The sequence below is a fragment of the Eptesicus fuscus genome, chromosome 3 (genome assembly GCF_027574615.1).
Source record: "Eptesicus fuscus isolate TK198812 chromosome 3, DD_ASM_mEF_20220401, whole genome shotgun sequence".
Classification (NCBI taxonomy): Eukaryota; Metazoa; Chordata; class Mammalia; order Chiroptera; family Vespertilionidae; genus Eptesicus; species Eptesicus fuscus.
The window spans coordinates 91,183,481-91,198,112 of NC_072475.1; the positions used below are offsets into that span (position 1 = coordinate 91,183,481).

Genomic DNA, 14,632 nt, shown 5'->3' on the forward strand with positions numbered 1-14,632 from the left:
ATATCAAGGGCTTTCCATGATTAGAAAAAGATAACCAAAAAAATAAAAATAAAATTTAAAAAAAGAAAAAAGATAACCAAATGTAATCTATGACAATATACCTGTTCAAACCAGGTTATAATGATTGACATGTGCAGGAATTTTTGATGGATATACAAATGTGAAGGAAATGAAAGCACTCATTGAATACTATATATTCTGAAAATATAATGTGTGACTATGCAATTTACATATCAATATAGTAAATTCCTCTATTAATGAGATAAAAAAACAATAGGCCAAAAATATCCTGATCAAACACAAAAATATTTATAACTATGTACAGTATAGATATCATTCTCTTTTTTAAGTCAATACACTTTGAATACAGATAATATGTCAAAAACCACTATTGTAACTGAGAAATGTATTTGATATATATGGCATTAAAACAAAAGCAAAAGCATATAACTTGTAAAATATGACAGCATAAAAATGTTATGCTGAAATATTTTAGAAATATATCTATTTTACAGGCTTCTGCCCAGAAATAATATATAAAAGAAGTTACAATCAGCAATTAATATTATTATTTAAATTATGTGATATATGAGTTATTTCTAGGATCAAATTTTTTTAAATATATGTTTTATTGATTTCAGAGAGAAAGGGAGAGGGAAAGAGAGATAGAAACATCAATAATGTGAGAGAATCATTGATTGGCTGCCTCTTGCACGCCCCCTACTGGGATGGAGCCCAAAACCCAGGCATGTGCCCTTGAATCGAACCTGGGACCTTTCAGTTTGCAGGCTGACACTCTCTCCATTGAGCCAAACCAGCTAGGGCTAGGACCAAAATTTTAAGCATCAACATGTATTGATATGTTTTTTTTAATATTTTATGTTATTAAATCTAAATATCAATTGTAACTTGCATCCTTATTTTATGTACATATAAGAGAAAAATACCATCAATTAAACTCTGACACACCATGGATTTTAAGATGCTTCACAAATTCAGATATTTCAAATGAGAAAAAATGTTCATGTGATTTCAATGAAATATGATAATTACTTTACATGTCTATACAAAATACTGCAAAAAAGCCTCAATGTCTGCAGAGATTTGACAAAAGAATATGTTTATTCTTTTAAAAAATCCACTAAAATCACATTTTCAACTACCTTTTTAAACACAAAATTATCTATTTATGCACATGTAAAAATCTACATTGATTTTTAATGAACATCAATTATACTTCAATTTTTTATATTACTTATGAAAGAAAATAATTTAGACTCATTTTCAAAACTGCCAATTGCAATTTATATTGGCTCTTTCAGGCAAGAGAGAGTTCAGAAATTAGCAGTTGAACATTTAGTGAATGACAAACAAAATTACAAATATGTAATATAATCCAATATTTTTCTACAAATAATAAATTTAATATAGTTTTAGTAAAGAGCTTCCTACAAAATTATGAAGTGACATTTCTTTTTTGTACTCGAGTTACATTATTGTCAAGACTACCAAGAAAAACACAAAAATGTTTGGAAAATCATTAATATTAAATTGTATTAAAATTTCAGTGAAGGAAATGGTCCCAAACTACTGGGAAATCTTTAAAATAATAACAGTCAAGCTATTACTTTGGAGACCTACAAAAAGTAGACATGCCAGAATATTTTCTCACGGCTTCCTACACCATGCAGTATCAGTGTGGTGACCTGGAAAGGCTACCTGTTTTAATAAGAAGAGCTGACTCTGAGCTCTCGCTGTGTGACCTCCGACAATGTAAGTCCCACAGACATCAGCTTCCTTACTTGTGAGATATACATTCCATACATACTTGTTTTGGGGGAGATTAAATAATACGTATAAAAACTCTACTTCAGGGCCTTAAGTTTAACTGCTGTTCATTGTAAAAGGAACTTGCATTATTTCAAAAGAACACACAGAGAACCTCATTCAGTGATCGATCGATAAATATTAGAACAATAGCAATTGCATTTTTCAAAGTATATGAAAGCAAAGAAAGCTCACCTTCCTTAGCTATATCTTACAGAACTTATCTGTCTCTGAGTTCACAGTATAAACACACAACTAAACAGAACTACATACATGTAATTTATCAGTTAGCCTATTCGGTGTCCCTTAGGGGCCATTTGGCAATGCCCAGACATTTTTGCTCATCAAAACTAGGGAGGGCCTACTGCTGGCAGCTAATGTGTATAGGCCAGAGATGCTACTAAACATCCTGAGATGTACAAGAGTGTCTTCAAAACAAGGAACACCCAGCCCCTCAGCTGTGCTATGGTTGAGATATGTTGCCTCGGTGTTTCTATAGGCAGTCAGTATACCATGTAAGTAACTTAATTATAATGAATATGATGAAAGAAATATGTCTGCAAAGGTAAAAGTGTGCGACAGGTTTTTCTTTCTATTAGGAAAAAAATAAGCTTTTTTAAAAGTGGTTTGCTAGTGTCATTATGTTATCTGCTCATTAGTTGCGGAGCTTTACGATTGGATCCTAGTTTCTATTTTTAAAATCAAGTTTGTAACCAGCAACACTATTTCACAACTGTGCTGGAAGGCCATTTGCTATAGGCTCTTTCCTAGTTGCTTAAGACTTGATAATTTCCGTGGCATCTGTCTAATTTCCTACCCTGAAAGTAAAGAGAAAAAAATAACATTCATAATGAACCTAAGCAACTATTATAAGTTAGAAACTGTCGTATTCTTTGTTTTTGTTTAAAATATAAATTTTTAATCTTGCATATTGCCAGCAATTATGTCCCTGCAAGCATATCCAAATGCCTGTGTCATAACCAATTCCATGCTGAAGCGCTGCCTTGCTGTTGCAGGACTTCCCCCTACCAGGCCTCTCCTGAATGCTACACAGATCGAGCTAAATAGCCACAGTACCTTCCTTCTAAAAGCTCCAGCACGGCTTTTGTGGTTGAAAAATAATCAATTCCTTACTCAATTCAATTCAACAAATATTTATTAAGCATTTATTCATTCTTATATTTCCCTCCCTTGTGGGTTGCTATCCTTGAGAGCAGTTGAGGAGCAAATGACTTCCATTTATTGAAGACTTTATTTTTAAGATGCCTAAGTGCAGTTCACAGCTCTCCAATGGTTCTTCCTAAATCCCCAATGGCTCCACGGTAGAAGAAATTCATATGCCACCATACAGAAGCAAGAGTAGTGTGTTCCTTTTTCATATGTCAAGAAAATATCACTGTTATAACTGGGGAAGGGATGTGCAGAGTATGCATGGCGTGTCTAGATATGTTATACATTACTACTATGAAGAAGCTTACTTATATACACATACTAAGATAAACACTGTAAATTTACCCTTCAAAATGCTACATATAAGTGTTTATATTGCAGATTATATGCAAAAGCATATTTTGTTTATTACATGTCATTGTGTTTTGTTTATATCAAAGTTTAAACAATATAAAAACCTGTTATATTTTGGGAAACATAGGCTCCTATTTCTAATAAGTACCACCACATTTTTTTTCTTTTTCTCCTGAGAAGTAGAAAGAGTAGCTCCATGCCAATCTTAAAATAAATATTCTTTATTTGGATCAATATATAGATGATTGCTTCCAAGAACATTAGTCATAGTACTGCTGGGAACTGTCTCCAGATTCATCCCAGCCAAAAAAGATAGAGCATCCTCTCTTGAGAACCTTTGTGGGTTCTATTTTCCCCACTGTGGGACACAAACCAGTACTCCAATACATTCTCCCAGGAAAGTAAAAAAGAATACCCTATCTGTCATCTGTCTCGGAGCCAGGGTTATGCTTCTCTCATAGGAGGATTAACGCTGCAGCACTTTGTAAGGCTGTTTCAAAGTCAAAGTGCCAAGTCTGTCAGAAAGTACTACTGAGGATACCAAAAAGGGCACTCATTTCCCCTTAGTTAAGCACAGCCTAACTGGACTTTTTGGACAGCTCAAAGTTCTGAACAGACCTCAGACTCCTGGTACAAAAGGGCTGAGGTCTAGGATATATATCTTGACCAGTTCAATCTTTGTTCATTTTAATACCACCCACAGTGGCTGAGAATATAATTTGTACACAGTAGAATTGTATCAAATACTTTACAGAGTACTGGACATAAGTGAAATGAAATGAAATACATTGGTATATTATCATTACAAAAAAAAAAAACAAAAACACACAACAACAAAGAAATAAAATATTGATCACTTCTCAGACCTAAAAGGTAATCAGTAGCTGCAGGAATACTGACCTTAGGACAACAATCATTTTTCTGCATTATCCAATTTACCAAAATACATGCCTACTCCTGCATTTCTTTGCAAACTACTGACTTCTTAACTATTAGGAAACATGTTTATAAATCTATTGAAACTCTTAAAGCTAAGGTCACATAATCTCTCAATCAAAAATCCAAGTATCAGAATACTCCTGATCTTGTTTGATCTCAAAAATGCAAGTATTTTTCTCACTTCTCATACCTTTGTCAGTGTGCTTGCTATGTTTGCTTCTCACAGATACATATTAAACCACTTTCATTTCTTGGCTTCTGTGACATCGTACTTTCTCAAGTCATGCCTTCACTCTCTGATCAACCACTTGCTGTTTTATTCAGACCCTCTCATTTAAACATGAAAATAACTAGTTATTTTTAATTATTATTCTCATACCTTTTCCAGCTAACACAATATTTTAATTTATCTATTACTTTATGTAAAAAAAAAAAGGCACAGCCTTTATTGTTTCTAAAAGTCAAGTTCCACAAAGTAAATGTTTATTAAATTAATTTTACTGAGTGCATCATTCTCTTGTATTTTCTCTGTCACAATCATAAAACCCTCATTCCTTACTGGAACTGTGTTCTGCGAACAGGTCTCACATTATAAGCTCTGCAATCTTCAGGGTTTAGCTAGAACTAATATCTAATAAGTAAATATTTCTCATTTCAACTGTACAGCTCAATTTATATGAAATAGTGAGATTTATGAACATACACAAAATAGCCATTAATTCAAAGAGCTGTCTCAGCAAAAAGCTTTCTGGAGGCTCTGGTCGGATTGCACTAATCCTCAACAGGTTAGGAAGTGTCCCAGGCATGGAAATCACTGGGCAGCTGGCTTCTCCAACACACAGCTACTTATATATTGGAATGTAACATATTGCTTGCTCTTTTTATTTTTGTGAACTCTTTAAATAAATTTGGAGAAGATATTATCCTATCATGCTTTCTCATGGGATAGTATTTCACAACTGCAATTACAGATATGAGCAACAAAATGTTGTGCACAAACATGCTCTGTTTTTCTTGGTATTGATAGTCATGTGCAGCATTCATTTATACAAGTGAATTTTTCATGGAAAATAAAAATATATCCATGGTTCAGTAAATGAATCTCAGATGCATAACCACACTTGACAGGTTTTAGCCCTTAATGCCTTAATCCTTCCCCAGTATCACTGGTGCAATTTCTGAGAGGCTAAGTATTAATTGAGAGTATCATTTTTCTTTACATCATCTGGAAAGGAGGATTCAGAGTGCATCTTGTGTAAACTGCAAATATACATAGCATGCATGTTAAAGCCATTTTAATGTAACAATTACATAATTGAACTGTATTCACTATTTTTTACTAAGGGGAATGAATGATAAAGTCTAAAAATTAGTCACTAAAATTAAAATAATACAACTTGGCTTCAAAATAGCAACATAATGCTTGTAAAAGTTATCAGGGAAAGAAAATTCCACATCCCAGATTTCAAATAAAGGCTTTATTGGAAAAAATATATACAGAATTATAATTTTAACTAATTAACCATAGAAATTGCTAATTTTAAAATTCTTATTTTGAAATAATTTTAGATTAACAAGAGAGATGCAAAGTCAGTAGAGGGGGTCCCATATACCCTCTCAGCATTTTCCCTAATGTTAGCATGTTACATCTGTAGTACACAAATCAAATTTAAATTTTATATTCTTAGGCCCAAACTGATATGTTACACATAGTTTCACATTTTCTTAGTCTCTTCCAATATGATTCCATGTAATCGATACTTTTGAAAAGTAGAAAAGTAGTGGTCAGCTATTTCACAGAATGTCCCTCAATTTTAGATTGCCTGATGTTTTCTCACAATAGATGAGGCTCTGGATTTTAGAGAAGAATTCTACAAAGATGTAATGTCTTTCCCATCATATTATATTACTAGAGGCCCGTTGCACGAAAATTTGTGCAATAGGCCTTCCTTCCCCTGGCTGCTGACACTGGTTTTCCTCTGGCACCTGGGACCCAGTCCTTCGCTCTGGCCGGAGCCTTCAGTGTTCTCCGCTCTGGCTGGAGAGCCGCTCCTGTAGCTCCATCTGCCCCCCACCTTCTCCCTCATAGCAGGCGTCCCACGTGGCCCGGCCACTCCGTGCCTATGTATGCAAATTAACCCGCCATCTTGGTTGGGTTAATTTGCATACTCACTCCTGATTGGCTGGTGGTCATTGCGGAGGTGTGGTCAATTTGTGTATTTCTCTTTTAATAGTGTAGATAGACTGGTGCACAAATTTGTGCATGGGTGGGCCCACCCCGATAGGTGCTGATCGGGCTGGGCCGGCCTGGGGGTGGGGACATGGGAGGTTGTCGGGCTGGCCTTGCCCTTGATTGGGGTGGGAGGGCCGATTGGGGGTGGGGCTGTTGGGGGGGAGGGGCTGCAGTTGATTGGCTGGCTGGCCCCACCCCCTGGTTGAACTCCCGGTTGGTCAAACTCCTGCTCGAGGGGACAATTTGCATATTAGCCTTTTATTATATAGGATGGGTACACATTTCAATGTGACATTACTGTTAATTTAGATGTCTTGGTTAATGTGGTATCAGTCAAGTTTCTCCAGTGTAAGGTAATTATTATTTTTTCTTTTCAGACTCCATTAGAAGTGGGTCACTAAATCCAGCCCTCACTCAAGAGGAGGAAAATTAAGCTCCTCTTCTTGGAGGCAGAAGTGTGAAAGAATTGTGGACATATGTGAAAGCACCACAGTCATTAATAAATACTTTGGGGCAGATACTTGAGGCTATACATATAACCTGTTTTTCCTTATAGATTTGCCATGATTTAGCATTCAATTTACCATTTTGTTCCTAAAAATATTGACTTATATATGATATTTATTATGATGTATTATTTAATATACATAATTTATTATAAATAGTGATATTAAATATATATAAATAAAATATATATTACTTTAATTCTTTTATTAGCTATTTGATTTATATCATTGTATTCCCATATTTCCTAAAGAATTCTTATGTGGTGAATTGAGAGCAATGTTCTATATATAGAATAAATGAAATATTGTTAAGGAAATCAATAGAAAAAATTGTTTATAGAATTTTTGATATTTCTATCAAAGTTTAAGAAAATAGTGATAAAGTAAATGCAAATTTGCCCATGGAGGAACTTTAACCATCCTTCACTAAATTTACACTAAATATACCCTTATGAATAAAAAGGATTTCCCTAAGATTTTCAAAAGAGCGATTGATAACTTTACATTGAATTTTCAACTCCTCAAAAAGTTTCATTAATTCTTCAAAGTCACTCGCTCTCTATTGTCTAGCAATTATTACCTTGTTTAATTTTTATCTCAATGGAAGATAAGCTCCAGAAGACCATGGATCCTCTTTATCTTTTTCATCTTACCCCATAGTTGTCTTTCAATATATGTTATTGATTAATTGAATGAATTAAAGAACCATAAAATGGGTACCTTGGAAGATTTTTTAAATAAAACCTCCAGTTGCATTTTCATCTTATAAAAATCAACCTCTCTTTCCTCTGACAGCTGTCAGACTGTTATCTGTATCTATGAATCTGTTTCTATTTTGTTTGTTCATTTATATTGTTCATTAGATTCCACATATAAGTGAAATCATATTATATGTGTCTTTCTCTGACTGGCTTATTTCATTTAGCATAATACTTTCCAGGTCCATCCATGCTGTCACAAAAGGTAATATTTCCTTCATTTTTATGACCAAGTAATATTCCATTGTGTAAATGTACCACAGCTTTTTTATCCACTCATCTACTGATGGGCACTCGGGCTTCTTCCAAATCTTGGCTCTTGTAAATAAAGCTGCAATGAACATAATGGTACATATATTCTTCTGAATTAGTGTTTCAGGTTCCTTTAAATATATTCTCAGAAATGGAATTGCTGAGTCATAAGGAAATTATATTTTTAATATTTAGTGGTTGCTTGGAGGGCTGGGTAAAAATGGTAAAGGGATTTAGCAGTATAAATTGGTAGTTGCAGAAGAGGCATAGACATGTGGTTAGCAGTGTGTGGAATACAGTCAATAATGCTGAGGTAACTGGGTGTAGGACCAAGTGAGTTCTTGGGGCAGCAGGCACCACTTGGTAGAGTGTATGGTTTTCTGTCCATTTTCTGTATATGAAATGGTATTGAATGTAAAATGTGGTTGAAAATGAAATAAAATATCTTAAAAATCAACCTATATGACTTTTAAAGTGGATATGGCATGCTTATTTGTTTGCATATGCTACTTTGCCCTCGTAAAACTGTCAACAGGTTATTTCTTATATTATTAATCAGTGTTTCTATTCAGAATTACTACATTCATTTAAACCCTTCAAGTGAATTTTTGGTAATTCTTTGTTCAGTTACTGTTATTATTTTATGTACAACTTTCTCAGAGATGAAACATGAACTGTCTATTTTTCCTCTACTTAATTCCATGAAAATTTTCCATCACATTTTCATCTAGGGGTTAATCTCTTATACCCTGGAAGTAATAGTATCACAAGTTCCCCCAGTATTTGTCTCTATCTCAGCTAAAACTTTCTTTGGAATTACATTTCAAATATTAGATGATAAATGAAAATTTGGATTACATAAAAATAGCACTATATACTTAAAGTCTAAATTGTATTCTCATTATTTATTCTTCAACCAAACAATTTATATGTATCCACTCCAAAATTTTGATACAGGTATTGCCCAATGTTGCCCTCCTGAAATATTATAGCCCGAGATATTCTTTCTAATAGTGTATTAGAAATCCTGTTGAACTTTGTAAACTATAAATGGCAATAGTAAAAACTAAACATGTGAATTAGGGGAAAATGACATCGAAGTGTTTAGAAGTTGAACACTGAGGAAAGAGTAAGGTGGGCTCTTTACCTTCTTTTTTCAGCCTGAAGAAATTTTCCAATTCCACACTTGTTCCAGATATCAAAAGTAATCTTGCCAATGAGGCACTTAACCCTATATAATCTATTATTTTGTACTTTTTTATTATGCTTGTCTGTCTGCCCAGCTACATAACGTATAAGAGGAAAAAATATATTATTTTATTATGTATTGTAATATAATATTTAAAATGCATGCAAGATACATTTCTATATTTCCATGACCGTGAGATAGATAGATATATATATATATCTGCACCCCCAGTGCTTATGGCATTGTTTTTGCATATAAGAGTTGCTCAATATATTTTGGGGGACTGTAAATGCAAATAAAGCACTAAGGTGTTCTCTCAAATTATTGAAGCTGAATTTGTACATCCTATTAAATGAAAAAGTTAATCTCACATAACACTAAGATGTCTGATTTAGAATTATATATTCAAAACAGAAACCAAGTTTAGTTGTGGTTTTCAGGTTTTATTACATATGTTTGACCATTTGGTGTCAATTTCTAAGCATATGTGGAAGGAATCTATCCAAAGCTATCTTCTAAAGATTCCGGTATATGGAGTTGAAATAGATAACAACACCTTCTAACTATATCCTTCTACACTTAATCGATTAAGAAAAAATACTATCCTAATGACATGACCCTAGAAACTATATATTGGGAAAACTTAGAGCAAATTATATTTTTTTGCACTGACGTTGCATTCATGTTTAAAAAGCCATCTATTTTTATATCGCAAATGTAAGAAGAAAAAACAGAAAAGCATCAAAGAAAAACCCATTGATATAGTTTGTTATAAAAGTCATTTACTAAATATTATACTCATTATAGGAAGCCATGTTCTTACACAAACATATCTTTCCCTTAATTTTACTAAAGTCACACAAGTTTAAATATGTATATTCTCCATTCACTGATTAGAAGCAACATCTAGAAAGGAAAAGACGCTGAGGTAGATCATTTCATTTACTGCAGTTTATAGGGTCACTGAAAGGCGATCCAAAAAGCTTGAGAAAACAACTAAAATAGAACAAAAGTAGTATCCACACATTTTTATAACATATGGAGAAGAGAAGACATCAGGCACTTTCATAACTAGGTAATGCATCACTGCATTTTAAAAGAGCTCACTTACACATTAGTAACAACTGAACTATTAGGAAAAGTCAGATTATATGATTTAATTTTTTAGTCATGGAAATTTATAGTGTACGTATTTTAATTGATTGGTGTAAAAATTAGTATTTTGTATTCAAAAGTATAATTTAATGTTTTCAAAGTATTCAAGTGTAGCATTCCAAATATAAATAGTAAAATATGTGCTATGTTCCTTTTGTGGAAGTTATCACAGTATCACAGCATTTATTATTCACAAAGAAACATTCAGAGCTGAATTAGATACCTGAGTTTTAAATAGACTAATGGGTTTTTAGGTTTTTTTGTAACTAAAGAATGCTTAAACATATACAAATGGGATCCATTTAAATATTCAAAAGTAAGGGTCATTTTTAATTTTATTTAATCTTAATATTTTTTTGGTGACTTAAATAACGAACATTTGTTTCTCACAGCTCTGGAGCCTGGTAGATTCAAGATCAAGGAGCTGGCAGATCTGGTGTGAGGGCTTGCTTGCTGGACTGCAGATGGCTCAAATTTGTAAATTCCTTTGTTTCCATAATGTCCCAATGAAAAGAGATCGGTATTACATTAAAACTCTGGATTTAAACATAAGCAAAATAACCTTTTCTACAAATTTCTGCAGGCTTTTATTAAAAACCTCCAGAATTAAGAAATTATGTGATACACGGGTCTTTACTGTTAGAATTTTTAAATTTGTCTAATTTCTTATTTTTAAAAATGTATAGCATAATGTATTACTGATTAATAGGTAAAATGTTTCTAAAAAAGATATAGTAAAGAACATAATTCAGCAAATAATTTATTAATAACTTATAGTTATTATAATAATCTAAAGGTATTATTCCAAACAATATTTTATATATAAATGTTTAAATTATCTAGTAATTAATAACTCACACATATAATATCTAACAATTATGAAAGTCCAAGAAAAGTGCAAAATGTTCTTCGGGTTATAGTTGGTTGGACTCCCTAAGTCATTGAAATACACATTACACGAAGTGTTGCATTTATTGCTCAACAGCATATATAGAGGAAACAATACTGTCCTCTATGTTTATATATTATGTCTCCTAGTGTCAAAAAAAGCTTGTTATCATTCCCATATTATAGCAAACTAAATACAGAATATAACATTATGGACTTATCTGAACATTAATTAGTATTGTCAAATTATTTCAATGTCTAATATTAAAACTCTAATCAAGAGCACATAATGAAAACTTAGCTTGAAAGCAAAGGACCCCTAAACCCTGCACCACGAGGGGCTAATGAGGTCTTTCTTTCTCCCCCAGTGGTTTTAGAGTATCACTTGGTACATGGAACAACTGAAAAAAGGAAAATGATTGTATTTTATATAGAAGTGAGTCACAATAGATGAAAAAATGTTCCTGTTATTTTTAAAACTCAAGCAGCTCCTATTTCTCAGGACCTGTTAGATCTAAGCATGAGAGACAAACTACTGCCATGGGTAGATAAGGAGCACATACTGTCTTGTACACACAGGTCCTCCTTTAGCCAAAGTTCAATTTGTCCCAGATGACTATAGAGTCTGACTAATGGGCCATAAGCCTTTAGTTTTAGAAACATAGTTATCATACATTTTTAACATCAAAGATAGCTGTTCCCCTAACCTGTTTGGCTCAGTGGATAAAGCGTCGGCCTGCAGACTGAAAGGTCCCAGGTTCGATTCCAGTCAAGGGCATGTACCTTGGTTGCAGGCACATCCCCAGTAGGGGGTGTGCAGGAGGCAGCTGATCAATGTTTCTCTCCCATCGATGTTTCTAACCCTCTATTCCTCTCCCTTCCTCTCTGTAAAAAATCAATAAAATATATTTTTTAAAAAAGATAGCTGCTAAGTTTGCTCTCTATTCGAGGTAGCATCTCATTACTTCATATTCATTGGGTTTCAGAAAGTCATATCTTGCCAACTATACTCTTATATGCGTATCTAAAGAAGAAAATAATTTTTCTAGTTTTATCTTTTGTGATAGTTTCATCAAACAGATATCAGAAGCCTTCAAAGCATTAGTCAGGGACAGGGTGATTAGTTTCTCTCTTTATGATGGTTAATTAATATAAAAAGAATGGAAAAATCCTTAATCCCATTACACTTGATCCATCATTTAGCAATGCTTTTTGACTCTTCAAGGCAAAATCTGCATGTGAATTTCCCCAAAGCAATCAAATCATCAGTTTCAGAAAATTGTAAAAGCCCACAGCAAACTGCACATCACTGATAGAAAAAAAGTGAGGTTTCTGACATTCATCTAAGAGTATCTCATTGAATAAAACCGTCTCAAAGATACCCCTTTAAAATTATTCCTAAAAGAATTGACCTAATTTTGCTTTAGCATATATAATTCAAGAATAAAGGCAATACCTGCATAACAAAAAATATATAAAAATAACTAGATATAAATCTACAGATAGTCCTTATAAATTGTCAAGGGGTTGTGGCTCGTAGAAATACATGTACTGTTGCAAACTGACCAAGCAGCCTATTACACCACAGAGAAAAACCTTGCTCAGAACGCTCAAGACAATTTTCAAAACCCCTAAAAATGGATCTATCAAGATTGTGTATTGGCCTGACCCACAGTTTGAAATGTTATGGATTTTTTTTCTTGCCTATTTCCATTCTCTGATGTTGCAGCGTCTTTATAATATCCATCCTAAGGTGGTGAAGTGCTATCTCCTTATGGTTTCAGTTTGGATTTACCTAATTCCTGGTGATGCTGAACATCTTTTCACGTGCTTACCGGCCATTTTTATATTTTCTTTAGAGACGTATCTATTCAACTGCTTTGCCTGTTTGTTAATCGAGTGTTTTGCTTGTTTGTTTTGATGTTCTTGTTCTTCTTGAGTTGTAACAATAATCTCTTGAGAACAGAATCACAAAGCAAACTAACATAGGGCCTAACTGATGTACTATTGTCTCCGCTTTCTGGTACTGACACATCATTTTATTAGATGAAATCAACCTCTGTCTTCTCTGTTTCTTCATATTACATTTTGACGTGACTATGAAATATTACTCCAAATCTCATGTCACTACTGAAATGCAGTGCAGTTAAGAAAGAGGTGATTTTTATAGTAAATGTATTTTCATATTAAATAAAGGCTAATTAAAAGGCAAAAATAATAAATATTAGATGATAAATTCAATTCTGCTGTTTGGTTCTCTTAAATTCTCCATTATGCCTTTAGTTGAGTGCTAAAATAAATAAATAAATAAATAAATAAATAAATAAATAAATAAATAAATAAATAAGAAATGAGCCAGCTGGTGATAAGAAACTCCAGCAGAAATTTTCTTATGAGGAAAAACCAACCCACATTAGTGCAGTGTACACCAATAAAAGTTTTTTAACAAACAGTGAATCCCATTTTTCTGAGGATTTCTAGCTGGAAGGCAAATAAATAAGTAAGCAAAAGAAGACAAACAGCAAACCTGTCACTTTATCACTCACATGTACTATTCACTTTCTTCCAGGGCACTGACAATAGTCCTCAACAATTTGGAAGCCTATTATATAAAGAAGAACTAGACTCCTGTGCTTCTTGAGAAAGCAAAGAGCCAATGTTTAGAAGTTAAAATGAGGCAACTTCCAGCTCAATTAATAATGAACTTTCTAATCCTGAGAACTGCATAATAATGAGATGGGCTGGAATGGAGGGAGCTCACTGTGCATTTTCAAGGATAAACACAAGAATCAGAAGCCAGGAGCGTCACAAAAGGTTTTTATTAGCCAGGAGGTTGAAATAGATAACTTTCTGAGTTCCTTAAAATTCCCGTGTTTCTCGGATTCTAAGGCTCTCCAAAATATTGTGTGGAATAATAAAAAGATAAAGATTTTACCCTAAGGAACAAACAGTCCAAGTCAGATACAAATAAAATGATCGCTAACAGCAACACAACTAAAAAGTGTAGGTATGAATGCTACATACAGAAGAATCAGACACTATTTGGAAATAGATTTTAAGAACAGATTTTCCTTGTAGCTGTAGCCTTAAAAATGAAATTGTTTGTATTACTGCAGGGCTTAAAGCCCTCATTCCCTTATGCTTCAATAGATTTTCTTTAAATAATGTAAAATCCCTTACTCTTTAAAATGTCTTCCTATCATTTTTATTTGTGGACTGCCAAATATATATGTACATGTGTATACCATAGTCAAGAAATTTATCAAATTGTCAGTTACTCAATAAAAACATACTCAGTATCCTAAAATGTCACAGAGACTTACTATATTTAGTCAAGAGAAAAACTCAAGAATCCTTAACA

General features: G+C 33.3%; 1 protein-coding gene across 1 annotated transcript in view; it reads left to right on the top strand.

Annotated features, from left to right (window-relative positions):
• The first annotated feature begins 1,652 nt into the window (after positions 1-1,652).
• Positions 1,653-14,632, top strand: part of LOC129147519 (mitotic spindle assembly checkpoint protein MAD2A-like) — a 76,385-nt gene continuing 63,405 nt past the window's right edge. Inside the window, 2 exon segments of the mRNA XM_054710016.1 lie at positions 1,653-1,773; positions 2,766-2,900. Of these exon segments, the coding sequence (XP_054565991.1) occupies positions 1,653-1,773; positions 2,766-2,900 (256 nt within the window).